Genomic DNA, 24,315 nt, shown 5'->3' on the forward strand with positions numbered 1-24,315 from the left:
GTGGCGTGGGATGTGCATGCAGCGTGTTCATCCCGACACTCTCCAGCTGGACCTGGATGGATGTGGGGAGCGTGGGGCGAGGTCTGGTGAGCCAAGCTGGGGGATCCCCACTCCTGCCTCCCGAACTGCTTCCTCAGTGGCTCTCTTCGATTCCCAACGGGTTCCAAGGAAACAGGGAGACTGGGAACGGAGCTGAGCTTCTGGGACAGAGCAAGGCTGTGTTCGTGCTGGGGGAAGCCTGCCTCCCATTGTGGCGAACTCCCCGCTCCCTGCAGCCTCCCCGGGCTGAGCCCATCACGTGCGCGGGAAGGTGCAAGGTCCAGCGGGGCAGGGATCGCGGAGCCGAGGGCTGGCAGCCGGCTGCGGGATGAAGTGCCTGCTCTCCCTGCTGGGCATCCTGCAGCTCCTGGGTGAGTACGGCCAGGGCCCGGCCGCCGTGGCGAGCAGGGGTGACCGCTGGGCGAGCTCCGCGTTTCGCCTGTGCTCCAGCAGCCCTGGAGCAGAGCTGCAGGCTCTGTCACTCCCAGCGTAGCTGACAGGCAGCCCTGGAGAAGGCATTTCCAGCCGGACACGGGGAAGGCAGGCAGGCACAGAGCCTGGGACAGCCGTGCGGAGCCTGCTGAGCCTCTCATTTGAAGTCAGCAGCGCTGCGCTGCAGGACACGCTCCCTATTGAATATGCATGTAGCTTTGGTGTTCAAGGACTGCGCTTCCCGGGAGACAGGGCCGAATGCAGGGGGCAAAGGGATTAACCTGCGGCCGGAGGAGCCGTGTCCTGGGTAGGCCCGCTGTGAGCCCGCTCGGCCTACGGGACCTGAGGCTTTGTGCCATGAGGCTGGCCGAGCCTTTCGGCTGTAGCTCCGGCCTCTCCATTCCCCAGCTTCCCGGCGGCAGGGCCGCGAGGCAACCGCAGCAAGGACGGAACTACTTGCCATTGCTGTCTGGGTTTTTTTTTTCTTTCTTAATCTCTTTTCTGCTCTGAGCTAGGAAGGTGTTTGTGCCCACAACACTGCGAGCAGCTGCTTGGCTGCAGTTCTTACCACCGGTAGTGTTTTTTTCCCTCTCGGAGGGTTTTACAGAGGACACGGCACGGGTGTGTTCGCTCTGCCTGAGGGCTCCCTCGGGCATCCGCAGCCCGGCGTGAGGCAGGAGCCCCTCCGCGGTCGCACCTGGGCTCCAGGACTTTCATTCTGGTTAAAAATACATCGTTTCCTGTTCATCTGGAGACGGCTACTACAGCCAGCGGTCTCGGCAGAGCCCCTGGCAGGGTAAAACAGCGCAAATTGCACCTCACGGTGATCCCTGTGTGCTGATAGAGCCTCTGCAGGCACATCGCACCCATTGCTCGGAGGAGCCGGGCCCGGGCTTTGTGCAGCGCTGCAGTCAATTGAGAGCCCCTCCCGGCCCGGCTGGGCCCGCGTTCCCTCTGCAGTGCTCCAGCCCTTCCACCACGGGCTTTCTACGTACTTTGTAATTTTGTGGGTCTTTCTCCTACAGAAAGGAAAATCCATTAAAATTACAAAAGTAGGGTTTTTTTTTTTTTTGGTATTTTCTCTTCTGTGTCTCATACTCACTTGCCTGAAGCCATTTAATTCAGGCTGCTGGAGATTCATTCATCTTCAGCTGAACATGCAACCCCCAGCCAAGCCTGGGCAATGTCAGGTTGGGAGGCTGCTCTGCTGTGCTTGTGCAAACAGAGAGGTCAGAGTGAAACCCCCATCTGCCATATCTTGTCCCTGCCCAGCAGGATCATCCCTGTGGGGCCCCAAGGGCAGGACTGCCACTGTCCCAGGAAACCCCAAGGGGAAGAATCCTGTTTCCCAACATGTTTATGTCTCAGGCTGAAGTACATCACTGAATCCTCCCTCTCCAGCTCCAAACACATGAAACCAGCCTGTACTTGTGCTACATGTCCCACAGCAAATGCCCTTTCTTCTCTTGCCCTGTCTTAGTGGTATCACAGCTCTGCATGCCCACTCTGTACCTTCTGGAAAACAAAGGCTGAAGAATCTTTACTTGTTTAATTAGTCTGAGTGATAACTGAACCACCTGCAAGGATTGCTTAACTACCAGGTGGATGTTATTCTTACCTTTTGCCTGCAGGACACTTCCCTGCCTTCTGTCTGCTTGCTGACCGTTTGTCCCTTGCTTCTCTTACTGTCTGGGTGGCTAAAACCATCACCCAACCAAAAAAAAATCCCCCCTGTAGAGAAGGGCTGTGACTGCTCAGCTGGAACAGCACAGGAGCTGCTCTTGGGTAGAAAATCCCCAAATCTGACCTATAAATGCCAAGCCATCCTAAAGCACATCCCAGAGCAGGCTCCCAGTGCCTCTCATGGACTGGGTTGAACTGGTTGGTTTTTCTGTTCCCTCCCAGCTGCCACCGCTGCCGTGTACAAGCAGTGGATCCCCAACACCAATTTCGAAACCGCCTCCAACTGGGATAAAGGCAGAGTCCCCTGTGCCAGGGATGTGGTTCACTTTGAGAAGGACAAGGTATAGACATTTTAAATTTATTTTTGTTTTCACAAAACACCATCAGGCATTGGAAAAAGCCCCTTTACCTACCAGGGCAAAGCACACTTCATTCTTGCTTTTCTTGCAGGTTGTCTCAGTCTTCGTCGGGTCTCCCCACGCGCTGACAGACATGGTAAGGCATGGAGGGCAGAGGTGCACGAGGGTGGGCAAGGGCAGGGCCAGCTCTGGAGCTCTGCCTGGTGGCATGTTCCCCTGTCCCCCTCTCCACAGAATCATAAAATGGTTTGGCTTGGAAGGGACCGTAAAGGTGATCAGTCCCAACCCCCTGCCACGTACAGGGACAACTTCCAGCAGACCAGGTTGCTCAAAGTCCTGTCCAAGCCAGCCCTGAACACTTCCAGGGATGGGGCATCCACAGCTTCTCTGGGCAACCTGTGCCAGTGTCTCATCACCCTCACAAGTAAAGAATTTCTTCCTAATATCTAATGTCCTACTGTCCTCTCTCAGTTTAAAGCCATTCCATGGACTTTGACACTTTCCTCCATGGTCCAGCCAGACCAAGGATGTCTCAGCTGGGGAAAGGAATAGGAGTCCTACAGTAGCCTGGGTTTCTCTGTACCATGGAACCAAAAAGCCCATTTCTGCTTGTTTTGGTTGGTTGGTTTTGTTTTGTTGTTTGTTTGTTGTTTGTTTTTTTTATTTGCGGGAAATGAGAGAGAGTACAGCAAAATCCAATTTCATTTTAAAGAAATTGATTTTTTCTTCTCAAAGGAGGGATAAAACCCCCTCTATGTGATGGAGAGCTTAGCAGTATTTGGCTGAGGAGCACCAACCCACAGCATTGCTGACAGAGCAGGCACTAGCCCTGGGCAGAAGCTAAGTGAAGCTGACATGAAAATACCTTGAAATGAAAACAAACTGTTCTGGGAAATCCCAAAATGTTGCTTGAGAAATTTTCTTTCAAGTGCCATTGGGTTTTGTATTTTTTTGTGGTATGATCAGTCTAGCTGTGGCGGGATGGGCATGACACCCTGCTGAAATGTGTGTGTTGAGTGATATAAGATTGGAGGGGGCTCAACTCACAGGGGGTTTCTGAGTAACCTGGTTTTGCTGCACATGACGAACTCTGCCCCAGAGCAGGCTGACAGGCACCCATGGGAACATGGGCCCTCAATCTCTGTGGCTTGGAGGGTAAAATTTAACAGGGAGGAATTAAAGGGAAAAGCAAACTCATTGTCCCAGCCTGCCAGTGGGGGATGGGTCACCAGTGAGCCCTCTCTCAGTGCTGGGACAGGAAGAGATGGGCTGGATCTTGTTTGGAAAACCTCCTCCTCCAGACCTGATGAGCTGGTGGATGAGATTCCTCTCTTGGTTTTAGGGCAGCTTTGCTCTTTTATTGGCCATTAAATTTGAAGAAGCCCTTGAAATTTATGTGGTGTAATTTTTTCAGGCTGTCTACGCCACTAATAGTTTTGATGCTTTGATAACGCCATGTGCCACGTTTAATCCCTCTACAAATATTTGGAAAAGATACTTTATTTATATGGCATTTTAAATATGAATTTTTGAAGGAAAGAATGTACTGGGGAAATACGTACAAATATAATGTAATAAATGATGTGGAATTTACCCAGAGAAGAAAAGAGCAAAATACCACTCCAGTAGATTTTATTTTACTTACAGATGAATGTATAATATTTCTAAAGTACTTTCATCAGAGGCCTGCGAAGTGCATAATTGCAGAGCAGCGTCAGTCATTATGGCTGAGCCTCCTGCAGCCAAGCTGGAGAGCAGTGCTGAGCAGCCTGGGGAGAGGGAGATCCACACAACCTTTGCACAACACAAATCAACACCCATGGCCCTGCCCCCTGCTTGGGAGGATGGCTCCTATTGCCACTGAGGGATGGGTTGATGCCCCAGTGACCCCTGGCTCGTCCCTGTCAAAGGATCCAGAGTGCTGGTGGGAGCACCTGGGGGCCCTCTACTGCCTTGGGGTTTCTCTGGGCCCCTGCTGCTGGCAGGCAGCTGCACAGGCTCCAGGGTTACAGTGAACTTTGTAGTCCCACTGCTGTGTGGATGGGGAGGACTGCTGGGGAGATCCATGAGAGAATGAAGCATCACATGGGCTGTGAGGGCACCATCCTCCTGCTGCACTGAATTGCACTGCAGGTGAGCAGCCAGCCCTGCCTATAACCTGTACTGCAGCTCACACCTTCCTTCTGAGCATCACTGCCCCAGCCATTCCCTGTGAACTGTCCCAGCATGTCTCTTAGTGAGGTGGTTAATATCTCTTTGTAATTTCAGCTCAGGTACTTCCCTCCTGTTCACTGCCACGCTCTGCTGTCACCAGGTGACACAGGGACTGCCAAGGTTAGGGATGAAAAAGGAATGAAACCCACCACCTGAGCCAGGCTGCCACTCATGCAAATGGCATGAAATTTGGCACCCAGCTGGTTAGAAAATGAATTGGTCATGAGGATTTTTGCAGGGAGGCTGGGCTGCACCTGTTCGGCTGCCAGCCACGCGCGCTGGAGCATTAATCACTTAAATCAGCAAGAATGCATTAAGCTTTAGAGTCACCATGGAGATGCTATACAGCCTTTGGCCAAAAAAAAAAAAAAAGCAGAATGTTGTTTGCTATAGTACCATAGAAGGAAATTCATGGCTGAGGAGGGATTAGGCTCTCAGTGGCTTTCATGAAGATAAGTGCCTGCTGTGGTACGTGTAGGGGAGGATGCTTGGTGCTGGTGGTGGAGGGACAGCATGAGATCTCCCATCCCAACTCCCCAGCTGAGTGTAGTGCCATGCAGTCCTCGTGTGTCACCATCACTCCTCTCCTGGACATTTATGTGAAAGCTCACTTCTGTCTGGTGAGCTCTCCAGCTCCCCTCCCCATCCATCCCATGTGGGCACCGCCCAAGTGCTGGGACATGCTTTCTTGGGAGGAGGCTGTTGGGGCACAGAGCTTGCCTCCCTGCTCAGAGCTCACCCACTGAGCACCCAGCTCAGCAGTTATTTGAAGTTTCAGATGGATCCCTAAAAATTAAATCCAAATCCAGCTTAAAGCGTAAGTGGCTTTGATGCACAACCGTTGTGATTTTCAGTCACACATTAAATCCAAATCCAGCTTAAAGCGTGTGGCTTTGATGCACAACCGTTGTGATTAGGCTGGATTTTCTATGGTGTTTAGCTGCCTAAAGATGCAGATCAGTATTTAGCCAGCTTTTGGAGGTGCCTGAGACTAAATGTGCAGAAAAGATGGAAATGGAGGTGATGATGCCTGGCATGGGTGCTCCAGGGCAAGGCAGAATTTGGCTTTGTTTGTCGCCTGATGGGAGAGAAAGACTCCTGAGAGGGAGTGGACCCTCTGGCTATGTCTGTGCTTCCAAAGGACTGTAGGCCAGGGCATGGCTGCAGCAGTGAGCCTGGTGTTTGCCCCAGTAACACCAGCCCTGGTGCAGTTTGTGCCTGAGCTGGCCAGCACCAACATGTGGGCCAGGGATGGATGCTGCTGCTTCTATTTTCAGGGTGGCAGGAGTTGGGTTTATTCACATGGGCAGAGCAGCCTTGCTCAGCCCCAGGGTCAGGATCCAGGCTGGGGTTACTCAGCAGCCCTGACATCACCTTTCCAGCTCTGCCCCATCCCCGAGCTCTGCTGTGGGATGGCATCTGTCCGTACCCCCTCCCTGCCAGCCCCACGAGGGGCTGCAAGGCTGGGCAAGGGTTTGGAGTGGCACTGGGGTCTGACCAGGGACACCTCCCCCAGCCTTATATTTTTAGCTGCCTAATTGTGAGAGCAGAATGTACTCGGCATTGCTGCAGGATGCTCCCGCTCGGTTCCTGGCAGAGATTGATCTTGAAATGCCAATTGCTCTCCAGGGGCACCGGCTCTAATGAATTGCCACAGTTCGCGCTAGTCCCAGGCACCGGTGCTCCCTCCCCCACCTCTTCCCAGACAGCGGGGTAATGAGACAACCAGAAAAGGGATTATTTTTCCTTCCCCTAAGATGAAGATAAAAAATTTCAGGGGAGTGTGTGCCAGCACATAATTTCAAGATGGAATCCTGCGGTCTTTTCTGTGTCAGTGTTTACAATGAAGGTGCATGCAGGAGAGGAGTTTGGTAAAGCAACCATTTACACTCATCTCCCTGAGTCTATTTGCTCATTTCAGGCTGGTTTCCAGCAGGAGGAGTTACTAAAGTCTGATGAGCAGAGCAGCTTGCCAGCATCCTGGACTGTAGCGGATGCTGGAGCCTGTCTGGCTGGGAAGCTGCTCCATGGACCGTCTGCCATCCCTTCTCTGCTGGGCATGGCCCCTCTGTACACACCTCAAGCCTCTTCCTGGCTTTCTCTGACCTTGTCTGTAGGAGAAAGTTCAGGAAAAGAAGCTTAACTAATCTGAAATAGATTTGGCAAATGGCTTTAAGCCTCTCTTGTGTCTTCTGCATCCAGAGCTCAATGTCTTCAGCTACCCAAGGGGCTTCCCATGTCCCTGTGACACCTGATTTTTGTACACTGTCAGGACCTGTTCAGCTAGAAGTCTGTACTGGCCATCTGCAATCAAGTTAGTGGGTTTTTTGGGTTGGTTGTTTTTTATCCTCCCGTAGCTTTCACTGGGCCCTGTGGGGTGGTTTGGCTGGGGCTGTACCAGGCAGCACCCGTGTGGCATGGCCAGGAGCTGTGGCTTCTCTGTAGGGACGGGCAGGACCGTGATGTGTTGGGAACCTGATGTGTCAGGCCACCCCTGTGCCAGGGGATGTTGTGGCAAGGCCAGGTTGGGCAGGTGCTGTGGGGAGCCCGTGTGCTGAAACACAACCTGAAACGTGATGAGCAGCCCCAGCAGGGGAGCCGGCTCTGGCGTTAATGACAGCGCGGCTGTGCTGCTGCTGCTGGGCAGGGAGAGCAGCCAAGCACCTCGTTAACTTGCAGGGAATGACACTGAAATGATGATATCCCCTGGCACACTGCTCCTGTGCCTGTGCTCCTGCCTGCTCTGGGTCAGAAGCAGAGGGGTGAACTATTGCTGGGGTCAGAGCAGGGCTGTGGGCATCCCCCAGCACCACTGGTGGGGCCCATGGACAGCAGCACCAGCCTCTGTGCCCCAGGCGTGCTCCACCAGCCTGTGCAAGCATGGGGATAACAGACTGCAGTTCTGGCCTGGTTTCCTTGGGAAGGTAAAGCCCCATTCCTCATGGGACCGTGTGCCTGGGCAGGGAGGTCTTTGGGCAGCAAGGTGCTGCTCCAGCCGCAGGGACCCTCACACATAGGTCTTGGGGTGGCAGAAGGTCATTCTGCCTTACTGTGGACCTGGACTAGCTGCTGTGGGATCGAGGGCCCTGGCAGGAGCAGGCTGGCTCTGGCAGCAAACTGGGGGTGTAGGGTGGCATGTGTGGCTGAGGGGAAGGACACTGTCCTGAGGGAGCAGGTGAAAGCTTCACCTGGACCAGAAGGTGAATAAATGAAGCCTCAGTAATGAACCCAAGAAATGCTGGGCTGCAGGTGAGCCCCTGGCAATGCTCCCGAGTTGTCTGAGGGATTCACCTGTGGGTGATCCTGGCCCTGTGCCTTTCTGGGGTGTCAGCCAACAGCTGGATATCACCCAGGCACCAGCTGCACTGAGCCCCCCAGCCCCAGCAGACCCTGGGAAAATCCCTGCTGTTCCCACCTGTGGGCAGCATGGGCAGGGCCCGCCTGTCTGCTGCCCCGGCTGCCTGCTGCTGCCACTGCCCCAGCAGGGCTGTACTGGGAAAGATGAAATGGAAATTATTTCCCTTGTGCATTATTGCTTGTGGTGGGTTACAGCAGTCTGTGTGGGAGCCATAGCCCACCTGCATCCTATCCCAGAGATGTTTTTCAATGGAGGGCCAGCAGCACCAGGGCCAAAGCTGCTCCTGGCCTGGGTGCCAGGCAAGGAGAGAGAGCTGGGGGCTGTTGGCTGCTGACCTGCCTGCTGGTGTAGCCATGGGTGCAGCACTGTGGAGCTCAGTGTGCCCAGGCAGTCTTAGTGTTGAGTGATGGGGATGTGGCACCATCTCATCCAAGCAAGGAATTCAAATGCATTGATGTTGCAGATAAAAGCAAGGCTGGGAGAAGACCTGGCTGCAGTTACAAGTGTTGTTCACCCAGGTTAAAGCACAAGTGCTGCATTTTTCCTGGTCTGATGATGGTGACATGCCAGTCACAGTGCTCCTGTCAGTCATCTCAACCCAATGCTTGTGACTCAAGGATGTGCCAGAGACTGGTTCCAATCAGAGGCCACCTGATTGGAAAGCCATCTCTCAGGACTTTGCTATTTTTTATTTCACATTTTGGAGGTTAGTTTCTTTTTCACTTATGCACTGGGGGAGCAGATTCCTTCTGGTAGTGCTGGGGCTGGTCCAAGAGCCACATGGGGTCTTAGCTCTGGTTTTTTTTTTCTTTTTCCCTGACTTTGATAAGAAAAATGATGACTGTGTTTTGGTTGTCATTACACTTGATAATGATAACTGAGGAGATAAGTGATTTACCTGTATCAGGGATGGAAAATGACTAATGGGACTCTAAACACTCACTGTATTAATGGCCCTGGAGTACACGTTGGCAGGAGGAAGGGAAAGCAGATGAAACTTCCAGCTTTTTGGCTTTGGTCCACTGGTACCTGTCATTGCTCAGTTCAAAATGTACTTGGAAAGTGGCCCAACCTGCATGCAATTTCCATACTAAATTCCCAAAGGTAGAAAACCACTGCCCAACCAGAGTGTCTATTTGTCCTCTGCAGTGAGCCGAGATGCTTAACTTATGTTAGGAAAAAAGAAAGGGCAATTTACAAAGACCCACTGGATGATGGAGACACTCCTGAAACGCTGCCCAGTGGTGAGAATCTCAGGCAGGGCTGGTGGTGGATGTGCAGCACAGCTGCCTCAGTGGGCAGGGAGCCAGAGCTGCAGGGCCCAGCCCCAGACATTCCTGTGGCGAAGCAGAAGTACAGAGCTCTTCCTGAACTTCGTGTTTGTGGAGATGAGGTGACTCTGTCCCCTGTCTTGCATCGTGTTGTGTCGCATTTTAATTCCAGGGCTGGTGCTTGCAGTGTTTGGGTAATCCTAGGGTGTGAAGGGGCATGGTGTGTGCTCACTCTCATTTCCCTGCCACACTGACACCCACATGAGCAGCTTCCTCTGGAAGGCCAGCCAGCCTGGGATTTTGGCCTCAGCAGTGGAGGAGGATTTCCTGTGCTGGTTGGAGAAGCTGCATCTTGTCCAGAGAGCTCAGAGGCCAATGTCTCCAGAGCACAGGCGCTGCAGGCATGGGGCAGATTTGGCACGAGACAGATTTGGCGTGAGACATTTCTCCCAGCCCTCCTCTTGAGTAGAACTGGCGCTGTGTCCTGCTGGCCCATCCAGACCTGCTTGCCCTCCCAAGCATATGCAGGGTGCCCAGAGCTGACTGCTGTGAAGATCTGGTACCCTGTGCTGGTGAAAGGATCTGCTGCATCCCATCCAAAGCCCCAGGCTGAGCAGCTCAGATGGCCACCCTTCCTGCCTGGCCCTGCTGTGCACAGCAGGGGACAGCCTGCAAACTGGGAGAGTGCCCAGGGGCTGCAATGGCCCAGCCAGCATGGAAGAAGGGACTGGGCTGGCAGTGCTGCTGGCACTGGCCTGAGCATGGGCGGCAGCTGACTGCTCCAAAATGTCCCATTGCCCACTCCTGCCTGAGCTCACAGGAAAACAAGCCAGGGCACTTGAACTGAAGTACAGCATTTTGTGGTTGAAGCTGGTAGCATTGCCCTCTCCCAGCTGAATGCAGGCCAAGTCCTGAGCCTCAAAACAGATGTGTTTTGATGGCTATTTCATCTGCAGCTAAAGGACATGATGCCTTTTGTATCCTGGCAGACCTTTCAGCCTTTTTCAGTGCTTTGGTATTGGACAAATTTCCTTACTCAAAAGTAATAGAAATTCAGAGAACCTGATGGCAGGACACAAGCTGTGGTCTGATGGAGCAGCGTCCATAGGCAAAGGCTTCTTTCTGGCTGGGGGGAGAGTTCACACCCTTGGGGCGCATGTTGCCCCAACCTCAGTTATTCCCAGTGTCATCCCCTCTTGTCCAGCACAATGTGTGGCATTGCTGGGTCCACAGCAGATGGTGCAGAGGAGCACTGTGGGACTCGTCTTGGTGACAGCCACCCTCTGCTCTCTATCCTGGCTTCTCATGGTTCCTGAGCCAAGAGACAGGCACCAGGGCTAAGGCTTTCAAAGCACTGCACCAACAAGGCGCTAAACTTCTTAACGTAGCCCACCTACAGTTTGGGGGTGATAAGCTTTTTGCCTTGTCCACCTCCCCCATCACTTCCCCATGGTGGCCTCGGAGTGGGACTGAACATCCTCAGGCAAGACTGCCCAGGGACAGAGAGCTGTCATGGCCACCATGCAGAAGTCAGTCATTACTCTTGCTTTCTCTAACCTACATACATATTTAAAGACCAGTTAAGTAGATGAAATCTTAAAATCCTATTTAACTTTTCCTGCCTGAGCACAGGACCCTGTACATTGGCATAACTCAGTCCTGGAGGGCTTTCAGCTGCTGTTGGGAGTGATGCCAAAACACTGGATAGACCAAATTAGAGAAGGATGCCTTGAGCATCACTGACTCTTAAAATATTGGAAGAAACCATGACTTTACCTCTGCAATTTCTAAATGTAAAATAAGATGGGCTGGGCCGAATAACCTGTTTGCTGTGGATGAGTTGCCTGAGTTGATCATTTGTCAGGGCCTGTCCCAGAGTTAGCAGTGCTGGCTGGTGACACATGTGGCCACAGTTTCTTGCTGGAAAGGTTCCCATAACAGAGCTGTGCCTGTTGAGGTTTGTCAATGGGTGGACCTTGCAGGCTGAAGCCAGGTCAGTGCTGTGACCCTGACTACCAGCTGGTGATGTGCTGCCCAACAAGAAGAGAGTCTGGCTATGGCAGGCTGCTCCAAATGCCAGTGTGCATTTCCCTTAGCTTGTGCTCAGTGCAAATTCACTGCCTGACACTGTACCAAGCACAGCCTGGGCCCCTGATTTATATTTTGTGGGGCAAGCACAGCCCATGGAGGTGGGAACCTGTTAAGTGAGGGGGCATCTGGCATTTGCAGAGCAAGGTTGGGTTTTTCTTGGTGCACCAACCATGTATAAATCCATTACTGAGTTGCTGCAAGTGTGTATGAGAAGAGGAAGAAACTGTCAAAGAGCTTATTTTGCTTTTTCCTGTTCTTGCTCCTCCTCCTCTGTGTTATGGAGGATAACATCACACTGCCTCTCCCCATTGCAGGATGCCCATCCATAAAACCAGGAGCTGATATTTCCTATGTTCATGGGGCACGGTAAGGGAAGCTCCTGATAAATGTAAAGTGCCTTGGAGACTGTGAGTGTAATAGGCAGCCTAACAATTAGCAGTGTTATTTGGTAACAAGCCTGGGTGGCTGGCAGCAGGACAGTAACACTCTGCATCCTTCATCTAGTACCTGCCCCTGAACGGAGAGTTCCTGCTGGCAACTGGTGCAGCCTTCACAGCTTTCGATGGCAGCTGGGATCCAGGCTGTGACTCAGGTATTCTGTGCCCAAACCAGGTGCCCATCAGGCTGAGTCATATAAATTCAGCCCAAATACCTCTACAAAGGTCCTACCTCAGGGCAAAGTGAATCACTCCTCTTCAATACTTACCTTTTCTTTGATGACCTCCCTCACATCAGATCTTTTTTTTCTCCTAGATCACCTGTCGTCTTAAAAGGTAATTATAGTAGGGAAGCCTTTGAAGTTGTAGCAGAGAGGCAAATATTGTTTGTATTTTCCCCTGCCTATTAAGCATGTAGCCACATCAAAGCCCTTATTTTCTCTGCCATGGTGTTTCTAAAGAAAACCAGTTAGGAGTTACACACTGGTGATTCAAACCATGGCCACCACAACAAGCTGGCCTTTGGCCCCACACAGGCATCCTCCCCTCCCTGCCCCTCCCCTCCCCAGCCCAGACCATGGCTGAGACAGCAGCTTTGTGTCATTACTGCCTGCTTTTATCTGAAAGCTGTTTTCTAGGGAGGTGTATTTTGGGTGCTTAAGAGCTGCCCCATGATTTCAGTGGCAAGTAACTTTTTAGTTCCTCTAGAGGGAAGGAAGTATTCAAGCAGAGCGTCTGCGCCTGCACTCTGAATGGAAAAAAAAATTTAAAAAGAGAAAAAAGAGAGCAAAAGTCTAAATCAGTCTCCCTAGAGGAAGGATTGTATCTGAAGACTGTCTGGAGCCACTCTGAAATCCTTCATCCCCAATAATTTTTTTTTGTTTTGGGGCTGTTTGCCTCCCAGCAGGGATGCTCTGGCATCTGTGCTTGGCACTGGGCTTTGCCTGCTGACCATGCACTGCTCCCCTGAAATCAGCTGGTGTTTCTGGGACAACTTTCACAAATGGACTTCTCTAAAGCATGATTTCAAAATGAATGCAAATAATTCAGTCACTAAGTACCTGCATGCTGGCTGAATTGGTAAAGGTTCAGCTGCCGGGAAGGGAGAGAAGTAATCAGGGCACTGCATGATAAGACTAACCAGCAGGGAGATAGTTAATGGTTAAAGAATTGATAGTTAAATTGAGCATTGGCATTGGGGTTACCTGCTGCAGGGAATAGGGCCTGTCACATTTCTGCAGACTGCCAGGCTGCTGGGAAACTGGGACATGAATTATCATACCCATTTTTATCAGATTTAGCTGTTACTCAGCATTCAGGCAGATGTTTTCCTCCTTAACATCCTCCTTAAGGATGAGCTTTAAAAAATGGGGAAAAAATATCCTGTGGGATCTGGGCCTGGAAGCCTGCAGGCAGATGTGGAACTAGCCCTGAGTTCTGGGAAGCTTTGCCAAGCTCTGGGAAAGGCCTGCAGTGGGTGCCCATGAGTGAGACGCCAGGGCCAGCCCTGGGCTCCCTGCCCACAGGGTGAGATCCTTCACTTCAGGTGAAGGTTTTACCAACCCAGGTGCATCTGCTGGGGCTTTGGATTTGGGTTGTGGTCATGCCCAGCCTTTTCTGTCCCTTTTCCAGGTGGAACAGTGAGGTTTGCTGACGCTGAGCACCGCTCGTGGTTCGACCCCACGCTGTGGCGGGATGTCCTCCCCAGCGGGGAGCTCAGGCCCGGCGGGCCCATCTTCTCCGTGCACGAGGAGCGCGTCCCGTGCCGCCACGATGATGTTATCTTCCAGCCCGAAACCTCCTTCCGGGTAAACACCGACTCATCGCAGCCCGTGATTCACCTCCGCAGCATCTCTGTCATGGGCCAGGTGAGGCGGGGAGGAGGAGAAACTGGCTCGGCACCTTCTCAGCACAGCCCCGAGAGGGGGGGCAGCGCTGCACAGAGAGATGGGCACACCCGCGGGGCTCCTGCTGCTGTGGATGGCCTCCATGGCTTTTTGCATCAACCAGTTTGTTATCGGCTCCCTCCCTGCAGTGTGGGAGTGCAGGCTGTCTCACTATGAATGTTTAAAAAAGGGCCAATCTGCACGGGTCAAACCATCAGGAAATGGCAGCTTCTGTGGCTCCCAGGGCTCCCTCCCTTCCCAGGCACGTGTCTGCAGCCGTGCTGCTCAGGGACCCTCTGGGGACACTTCCCTCCTGCCCCCGACCTTAACATGGCCTGTGGCCCAGTGATCATCTCCCAGCTTTGCTTCAGCACTGTTCTTTAATTGATTGGAGGGATAATTATAGAAGCACTGGCAGCCTGCTGTGCCTCAGCCTGGGAATCAGGCTCCCCATGAGCCCTGTCCCTCCTGGTCGGAGGAGCAGAAGATCACAGGCGCTGCAGCGGTAAACACAGGCTCCTTCCAGGAGTGGGAGATGCGGCAGGCGTTTCATAAGTTATTTATTATTTCTGCTGCTGTGCTGGCTGGGATCTGCCATTTTGGGGCCAGGCATTAGGTAGCTGCTTTTTGAGTAATAGACTCAGTCGGTGCCCAGGCGGGTGCAGGCGAGTCTGAACAAGGCAGCACCCCAGTGGAACTCACGCCAGGCCCACATAGCCCCAGGGATGCAGAGGTGGATGCTCTTCGGTGCTCCCAGTGATGCTGGTCCTGCTGATGCTTCTGACTACCCCACAGCATGTCATCCCACCCAGGGACCACTGCTGGCTGTCCCTCAGGGCCAGGGCTGCTGCTGAGCGATGAGATGGAAGGAGAAGGTGCTTTTTATGAACTGACCAAATAAGCTTTTCTATCCCTTTGTAGCCAGCCTACTCTGTGCTCTGTGATGACTATTTTCACCCCGGGGCCTGAGAAATCTACCCGTTGTGCCAGAGCATGGAGACACTTCCTGTGGAAGAGAGTAGGTGAGGGAATCACCGGTGACTTGGCAGGATGAGGCTGGTTAGTCCAGCTCAGCCTTTGCTAATGCCAAGCACATAGAAATTCTTCCCAGATAGAAGGAAAGCAGCTCAGACCCAGCACCCTTCCTCCCAGTAGTGAAAAGCTGGTAACTTGAATTCTCTGAGCCAGCAGAAAGATGGAAAGCAAAAGAAGAAAAGGCCCAGCCATCTCGTTGTCATTGTTTTAGGTTTGAGAGAGTTTTTCTGTTGGGCCAGGGGGAAAGATGGACTGGGTGCATTGTCAGGGTTTTCCTGCTGCATCACTGCCTGCAGTGGGGCTCCCCAGTGATGGCCATCAGATGTGACACCAGGTGTCCCAGCAGCATAGCTGGGTGCTTGGGGCCAGCACTGGGACCTGAGCTGGGATACTCACCTGCTTTGCTGCTCTTCCCTGCACAGGAGCTGAACACCCCATCATCCTGGGCTGGGTATCTGGGGGGCCCCTCTGCCCCACTGCAGTTTCATGGCAATGGCACTCTCCAGGTGACAGGCACTGGCTGTCCTGATAAGTCTGGCTGTGCCTGTGGGAACACCCTGGTGAGTCTTCCCTTTCCCATTTTGGGGGCTCCAGTGCAGTTTGTGGGGCAAGGACTGATGCTGCCTCGCTCTCCTTTAGGATGGCCCCCGCATCTGCGCAGCCCTGCTCGGGGCACCAGGGAGGCAGTGCCCAGAGCCAGCGTGCCAGAGCCCTCTGCAGCCCCTTGGCCACTGCTGTGGGGTCTGTGGTGAGTGGGGAACACAGCCCTATTCCTCCTCCCTGCCATGCCAGCTGCCCCAGGCTGCTTCCCCTGGCTCCATGGGGGAAGTTGGGTGCAGGGGGTGCTTGCTGCTGGTTGTAAGCTGGAGTTTTGCTGTATCACTGCTGCCAAGGGTCTCATCTCTGGGTCCCATGTGCAGATCACATTGCGTCACCTTCCAGCACGTCTTTCTGAAGAGATCCTGACTTTTGGGAGCTTGTTCTGAGTTGCAGCCCTTTGTCCCTGCTTCTGGCTTATCCTGTCAGGATGTCACAGCTCGTCAAGCTAATAGGGCTCTGCTGAGTTTATGCAGCTGAAAACACACAAAGGAAATGCAACCTTTTCCACTGTAATGTCAGCTTCCCAACAGCCAGCTTGTTTAATTTCATTTAAAATAAAAGCATGCAGATTGACAGCATTCTCTCTGCAATGGGTGCTCCTCCATTAATCTGCATGAAATGTTGCTAGGGGCAATTTTTCATGCACAACTGTACCTGGATACTTGGCATCCAATATTTGGTATGTCATACCAAATTCATTAAAATGCCACCATATGTTTCTCCAGTGTGCTCCTAAAAGCATAGTCCCTTACAGTCTTTAGGACAATTTAAAAATTTCAGCAAATGCTTAATTGTATTTTTTCCCCAGGAAAATATTTGTCTCCATGACTGCAGTGCAGTGGTGTGGGGAGCACAGGTGTTCCCTCATCTCAGCCTTCCCTCCAAAGCCAGGGTAGTGCAGCTGCACCACAGCCTCATGCCCCAAAACCAGGGACATGAAGAGCTTCCCAGAGGGATAAGTATGAGAAAACTTTCCAGGGAAAGCTTCTCTCCAGAATATGTTAAAAAGTCAAAAGCCTTTCATCAAACCCAGCTGACAAAAAGACCGGATGGGGAGGTTTGTCCCTGAGCCCAGCCAGAGCAGTTGCACAGGGTACCAGAGGGTCCCCGGTGCCTATCGTGGCAGTCAGAGCTTTGCTGCTGTGGCTGCTCTCTGCCCACACGTGGTGAGTTTGATGTCTATCTGTCTGCTTTCTGGCTGCAGGGGCCACCATTAACCTGGAGTTCACTCCTGATTTTGACCTGCAGAAGTACCAGGACAAATTGATCCAAGAGTTGCTGAGCCAGGTAACTGAGCCTGTCAGACTGGGAGGGGCTAATGAAACCACAGGCCACTGGCCACATCTGCTGGTGACGTGATGGTTGTGGGACTGTCTGGGGCATGCGGTCCCCGCAGTGCCAGGGGTGCAGCTCACTCCCCACCATCCTGCAGGGCCCATGCGCCCCGTGTGACCTCTTGGATGTGCCTGCTTGCTGTCGGAGCTGGGTCCTTGTTCCCCACCACAGCCCCACCATCTGCTGAGCTCAGGGCAGGAAGAGCTGCTGGCTTGCAATGGGGAAGGATGCAGGGGGGCTTGCTGCTCTGGAAAACAGAGGAGAGCAAGGAGCTCAGCGCACACAGCTGGGATTGTGCAAACCTGCAGCAGGGCATTCCCTGGCACTGGCCAGCTCTCAGATGCTCTACAAAGCATCACTTCATGCTGCTGCTTGTCAGACACAACATGACATCCCTCTTTGCCAGGGGCTGCTGTGGGAGAAGGTGTGCTCTGCGTTGCACTGGGAGGTTCGATATCAGGGTATTGCTCTATTGATCCAGAGCTGAAAGCTGTCTGCCTGCCCTCCTTACAGCCACACATCTTCATACAGCTTTTAACGGGTGTGATACATGAAATTGCTTTCTCAGCATGCTCTCCTCCCTGGGGGCTCATTGTGTGCTGGGTGCTGGTCACAGCTTGGGAGAGAGGGGACACACAGGCCTGTCCTTTGGGAAGTGGAACAGCACTGCCATGACAGGGATGGCAGCTCTGTGGTGGGGCTCACAGGAAAGTTCAGGTGGGCCTTGCAGCTGCATCCATCGTGGCTGTCTGGAGATGTGACTCATTTGTGCCTACCCTCTCCCTGGCTTTACGTGTCTCCTTGTGTTTTGGGAAGCCCAAATACGCTGGTGTGCAGATGGCCATGTCCAAGGTGCACAGAGCACAGACCTTCCTGGACATCGTGTCCCGAGGCGCCGCTCCTCTCATCCAGATCGTGCTGATTGATGACAGAGCCGGAGCGCAGGCGGGCACCGCTGCGGAGCAGCTGGCAGCAGACATCATGCAGGACGTAGCACAGCACGGTAACCCCCTGTCCTCCTCAGCATATCCCCTGCAGGAGCAGCCAGACCCACTGCTGGCCAGAGATTTGTATTCCCTGCCAGCAGCCCACATGGCCAGTGGGGTTTGAATGTCTCTAAGGAGGGAGATTCGACAGCATCTCTCTGCAGCCTGTCTCCACAACTGACCATCTTTGAAGTAAACCAGTTTTTTATATATAAATACTTAGATAAATATAGGTATTTGAGTGGAATGTACCATATTCAGTATCTGTCCGTTGCCTCTTGCCCTGTCACTGGGACCTGCTGAGAAGAGCCTGGCTCAGTGCTCCAGCTGTGCTCACCAGGGCAGGGCAGAGTGGAAGGGTCACCTCCCTTGCCCTGCTGGCAATCCTCCACCTGCAGCCTGGGATACCGGTGTGCTTCCATGCCATGTCTGACCACAACCAGCTGGGTGCCTGCCAGGGCCCCCAGGTCTCTGTCTGCAGAGCTGCTCTGCAGCCAGAATGCTGCTCGTGGAGGCAGACAATGGAAGCTGGCAGATGCTGATGGGCACACAGGTCACAGCCAGGGGACCTGGTGGTCATTGTGTGGGTGGCAGACCCACAGGGGCTTGTCCCCATTGAGTCCATCCACCTGTGAATCCCATCCCTGTTCCCAGGGAAGGGCAATCAGCCAGGCAGGCAAGACCTGACCCAGCTGAAGGCTCCCTCTGCCATGGGTGTGGGAATGTGTTGCCCTGTACAATCCTCATCCCTATTTCTTCCCAGGTGAAGCTCTCGGCATTTCAAGTGGCAAAATGGAAGTGGCTACTGGCAGCACTGCCAGCGGGCAGGTGGGGAGCCACCCAGCGAGCAGGATCACAGCAGGGACAGTCATGGGGCTGCTCTTCAGTCTCCTGTTCCTTGGAGGGATCCTCTTTCTCTACAGAAAGGGAAAGCTGAGGTAGGGATGGGGCTTCTGCCAGCAGCAGATACTCAGGCTGCCTCTGCCTGGGAGCAGCTGCCAGCCCAGGCTGTCCTTCCAGCCTGTCACCCAGTGTACAGCTGGAGCTCCCACGGAGAGGGGTGTGCCCTGGCACCCTGCTACCCCCAACATTACTGTTCACAGAACCACAACATGGTTTGGGTTGGAAGGACTCAAAGATCATCCAGTTCCAACCCCCTGCTATAGCCAGCAACACCTTCCACTAGATCAGGTTTCTGAGAGCCCCAGCCAGCCTGGCCTTGAACACTTCCAGGGATGGAGCATCCACAGCTTCTCTGGGCAACCTGTGCCAGGGCCTCACCACCCTCACAGTGAAGAGTTTGTTCCCAATGTCTAATCTAAACCTGCCCTGTGTCAGTTTAAAACCTGTCCTTGCTCCTCATGTTTTTCGGGAGGTGAGGTGGCTGAAAAGCACTTCTGTACTCTTGGGCTGTTGCTTCATTCTCCTCCGTGACCAGGAGGAGCTGCGTCTTGGCAGGGTGCAGTGTGCTTGGGTGGGAGCAGGGCTGCTGCTGCTTGGCTGGAGCTCTGCACAGCCTAGTCATGGTGCCTGGTGACATCTGAGCTCTGCACAGCCTAGTCATGGTGCCTGGTGACATCTCCTGTTCCTTGGCACCATTAGTTTGCAGCCCTGCTGGGGAGGGGAGGACTGAACCTGCCAGGAGCTCAATAGAAATGCATCAAAATAATGCAAAACACTTGTCCCACTGCTTCATAACTATTAAAGGGACAGATAGCCTCCAAGAGCAAGTTCAGCTTCTGGTGCATTGCTTGTTCACACAGCATGGAGTACAGAGTGCAGGTCCCAGGGGAGGGCTGGAGGGTGCACCTGACTGCACCACAGCTGGGAGCTAGTCACAAATACCCCTTCTCCATCACCATTTTCCCTCACAGCTTGGATATGGGGTCTGGCAGTGATTAGGGCATCCCAGCAGTGCCCACAGCAAGTGCTTGGGGCACCCACCTCTGCTCCTCCCACATGCACCTTCCACATGTGGAGGGTTTTGCAGGGTATCCAGCTGTGAGCAAGTGGGGTTGACTTTACACACTTGATAACCAGGGGCCAGGAATTGCTTAAATTCGCATGTGCAAAGTGCATCTGTGTCTGCCAGGGGGTGCTGAGCTCCCTGGTGCTGGGGCTGCTGTGTCACAGGCTCACAAGTCAGGTTGTTTGTTCCCTCCTGCCTCCTCCACTGGGATTTTGTCACCATGCAGCAGTGGCCCTGGCCAGGAACACTTGCCCTGCTGCTCGACACGTGCTGACATGATATTTCCTAGCGGTAAACCCATGCCTTCATTTAATTTCTAAATAAAACTCCCAGGCCCAGAATTGCTACTTGATGATTTATCTTTCACTGATGCTTCTTTGGATGCTGGACAGGCCTTTGAAACCAGCTCTGTCAAGCAGCAGGAGGGAATTTTGTGTAGCTACAGGAGACAGAACTGAACGTGAGCCCGGGGCCTGTCCCACTCCTGCTGCAGGTCCCCCTTGTTTCCACCAAAAGGGGCCTGGCAGAGCCTCTCTCAGAGCTCCTGAGGTGATGTGCATGGACCTGCTGCTGAGCCCACCTGCAGCAGGTACCCACTGCAGGGAAGTGCTCAGTGACTGGGACCCTTAGGATAAAAGTAATGAAGAAAATAATACAAGTTGTGATGGTGATTAGGATGAGAAAATGATAATGTGATAAAAGTAATGATAAAAGTAATTAATACTTGTTGAGATTACAGTGGGAACAGGTTTCAGCTCTGTGGCAGTTCATTTAGGCCACTGGGAAGGAATGATTGCTCCAAAGTGAAGCCTGTGCTAGAGTTGTCTGCCTCTGCAAACTCCTCCCTCCAGAATGCAGGTCCCAGATCTCCAGGCTGAATGATTTCTACTGGATCCAGCTGCTTTTCCCTGGGAAGGGGCACAAATATCCCGTTTCAATAACAGCCTGACGTTTTGCCCCTGTATAATTTCCCATCCACCTCTGGAGGAGGCTGGGTTTCAGCTGGGGGAGCTGCAGGGCTGGGAGGGGTGTGGATGCTGATGCCCAGCTCTCCTCAGGTTGCCTGCCCTGCGCCCGCAGCACCCCTGGGAGAGGATGGAGGACCCGGCACCCCCTGCACCAGCCAGTGACAAAGGCTTTGACAACCCTGTGTTCAGCGTGGTGAGTCCCCCCTGCCAGGGGTGCTTGGGGCATGGGCAGGAGCTGCTGGCTGCTGTGACACTCCTGAAAGCCTCTTGGGGTTACCTGAGGGGGGCCCTGCTTTCCCAGGCCAGGAGGGGTTTGTGGGACATTCCTGTTCTCCCTCAGGTCACCAACCTCTTGGCTGCTGCAGGGACTCAGCCCTGGGTGGGTTTTGCCCAAGGGTTTTGCTTCTCTCCCCATTGCGTGTTTTTCCTCTCTTGCTGTTGCAGGAGCCTCCAGATGTTGACCTTGGAGAAGTGGCATCCAAAGATCTCCAGGTCTTCTACCTCAACCCTCTGTACAATGCGAGCGAGACGGAGACCTGATGGTGTGGACTCATGCTGGGGGCAGACCCCACTCCCTTGGGGATATCACCACCTCTCCAGCCCTCACAGCCCCTCACAGCCCCTCACATTGCTCCTGGTGGGATTCAAGCCAGAAGCAGATCTCACCTGAATAAAAGTGTCTGTGCAGTGAAGGAAACCATAGCAAACCTTCACTGCTGGGACTCAGTCAAATGGACATGGCCTCCCTGGTGTTACTTCTGGGTTTTAAACTGTATTTTACAGGTGTCAGTTCTTTTTAGATAGTTCAACATTGAGATTTGGGTCTCAGATGGTATCCAAAAAGTTGGGGTCTAGCTCAGCACCCCATGCTTTAGCCAGCACTGTGCTGGGTTTGCCCCAGGGCACACAGCAGGTTGAAGGAAGCATTCCTGGATGCATGACAAAAATTCAGTGCTCAGACACATTTTAGAATATGACCCAGAGCCTTCAGGGCCTGGAAGGTTGTTTTGCTTTCCAGGAGTGTGCTCAGTGCTGGGGATCTCTGCTCAGGGTCCCCATTCCTCCTCTCACTCCTGTCCACTGGGTGCTGGTGAGGTGCAGTCCTGATTAAACAATTCTCTCCTCAGGAAGGCTTCTGGAGCTTGCTCCTTCCCTCTGTGCCTGGATTGATAGGTAAGAAACCCTCTTGGACCTTTGGGGATTTATTCTGTTATTCCTCGAGGTGAGAAAGTCTTCTCATGGTAGAAGGAGAAGGAAATTTGATGCCAGGGTCCTGGGGAGGGATGCAGGCAGGAGCTGAGGGCTGGGGACAGTCACACCAGCCCATCTCTGATGAGGGTTGGGGCAGTGGCACTGAGGGGCCTCGTTAGCTCTGGCCTGTGTCAAACACCATCATCCGCTCACAATGTCAGGCAGTGCATCTTTATGGAGCAGGGCTGATGGGTGAGGTGGAAATTATGGATATGTATGCAAATGGATGCAAATTTACACTCTACTGAGTATTCAGTAGGGCTTGTTGGCATATTCCATAAGGAAGCAGCTATTTTAAGTTTATAATATTTTGTTCTAGTCTCTGGAAGACATAATCCCTTCTCAAAGGGCTGGGAATTCATTATTAGGTGCATCAGAGCCCTGACGAAAGGCAGCAGGCAGCCTGTGGTGGTGGGAGCAGCCCTGCCCTCTGGGAACAGGCAGGACAAGGCCAGCAGGGAACAAGGCTTCTCTGAGCTCCTGGGTGCTGTGGTGCATTTGCAAGTGGGGCAGAGCCAGGAGCAGTCCTGTGTTCAGGGCACACACCCCCCTTGGGATTTCACCTCTCCTGAGGGGGCTCCTCCACCAGTACTGGGATGAAAAGCAGCTTGCCTGGGCAGGAGTCTCTGCTGCCTCAGTCAGGCCCTTGTTGCTGGGTGAAATGGTCACCAGGCAGGTCAGAAAGCAGAGGAAGCCATCAGCCTGCAGCCGCTGACGTGGGGAATACCCAATCCCCACCATCCCATGGTCCTACAACCAGTGCATCACTGTGGGGTGCAATGACCCAGGAACAGTACCCAGGAACTCACAGCACACACAGTCACTCCTGTGGTGTGAGCCCAAGGTGGATCCCCAGCCCAAGCCCCCCTGCTGACCCCCCAGGGCCAGACATGGCCAGGGCTCAGTGCAGCTCAGCAGCCGTGGTGTTACCATGGTGCCTGTGAGAGCAGCCACATCCTCCACCAGCTACATGCCTCCTTTCTGCTGTGAGGGCCTTTTTGTGTTCTTTTCCTCTTTCACTTCAGTTCATTGCAGGTGACTCCAGCCCACAAGCCTTCAAATACAAACATACACACACAGGAATTTTCTTTCTGGGGCCAATGCAGTGCTGCACGCTGGAGGCCACTGCACCAGGCAGCCCATCAGTGCACCAGGCAGCCCATCACACCCACATGAGGAAGGGGCTCAAAGGTGGCCCCCAGGGAGTCCCCCCCTCAGAGTGAATTTCTTCCCTCCCTGGCTGTTTTTGGGCCTCGCTCATTGTGAGTGTGAATTGTGATGTGAGGACTGGGAGGGGTCTCGATGGCTGCATCCCCACATCCTGTGCAGAGGGGGAAAGGCAAGAGCATCCCATGGCCACGGGCTGAGGGAGAGAAGAGACAACCCATTGGCAAAGGGCCCATTGCATAAAATGGTGTCAGGATGGTGTTCTTCCCCTGCAAGTGGCTGAGGACATCAGCTCTGTGTCCTGCCTGGTCACACAGGGATTTGAGGGTGAGCCACAGGCTGGGGTGTGCTTGTGGAGTTGGATGCCCTCCTGGGACACAGCACTGACAGAGAGGGAGGCAGAGCAGCCCATGGCAGGAGCCTCTACCTGGTCACCCCTACACGTTTGAATTTGCTGTTGGCGAAACTTCATTTTTAAAATGCATTAGCAGCTCGAGGTCACTTACAATAGAGGCTTTAATTAATGCAGAGATCAATTTTTGTCAGTGCACGAGCAGAGCACAGTCTGTACTTTTCCTTCAGGAGCCGCTCACTCACTCGTACAGAACGCGCCGCAGGGAGGGGGGAGCTCTGCAGAAACAAAATGAAGCACCGGAGTCAGTTTGTGGTGCTGGGGATCGAGAGGTGCTGGAAGAACAGCTGTATCCGTGATTGTATCCGTGATTGTGTCCATGATTGTATCCATGACTGCTGCACACCGACACACACACACAGCCCGTGCTGCAGGCAGGGCAGAGCAAAGGGGTTTGGTACGCAAGTGTCTCCTGGGATCCTGCCTAAACAAGGAATTTAATTCACAGACATCCTTGGTAAGCAGCACTTTAGATGGGTGGTTTATGTCACTGAGGCTGTGCACAGCAGGTCAGGGCACCTGATGACTTTGTTTTGCTTCTGGTCCCGAGTGTCAGGGGTCCCCCACTGTGACAGACTAATTCAAAATGCATTAGTGTTAATGGCAAGATGTCAGGAGTCATTGCTTCCTAGCATGTCAAAAGAAAAAGCAACCTGCACACTATTAATGGACACCAACACATAGCACAGTGCCTTTGCTTTGCACTATACAGCCGCTCGCAGAAATTGTGCACAAACCCAGATTGTGGCAGAGTCCTCAGAATATCCCTGAGCCTAAAGACAGACTTGGCTCAATGAATGTGTATTTTTATATCTCTTTCAG

The 24,315-nt window shown here is 53.2% G+C and overlaps 1 protein-coding gene across 1 annotated transcript; it reads left to right on the forward strand.

Annotated features, from left to right (window-relative positions):
• Positions 1-193: 193 nt before the first annotated feature.
• AMN (amnion associated transmembrane protein) lies at positions 194-21,399 on the forward strand. The gene is made up of 12 exons (XM_005417898.2): positions 194-410; positions 2,377-2,495; positions 2,605-2,649; positions 11,952-12,039; positions 13,517-13,752; positions 15,228-15,365; positions 15,445-15,553; positions 16,610-16,692; positions 17,557-17,743; positions 18,490-18,664; positions 20,754-20,856; positions 21,108-21,399. The coding sequence occupies exons 1-12, from the start codon at positions 368-370 to the stop codon at positions 21,201-21,203; spliced, it is 1,422 nt and encodes a 473-aa protein (XP_005417955.1). The 5' UTR covers positions 194-367; the 3' UTR covers positions 21,204-21,399.
• The last annotated feature ends 2,916 nt before the right edge of the window (positions 21,400-24,315 follow it).

The sequence above is a fragment of the Geospiza fortis genome, unplaced genomic scaffold (assembly GCF_000277835.1).
Source record: "Geospiza fortis unplaced genomic scaffold, GeoFor_1.0 scaffold23, whole genome shotgun sequence".
NCBI lineage: Eukaryota > Metazoa > Chordata > Aves > Passeriformes > Thraupidae > Geospiza > Geospiza fortis.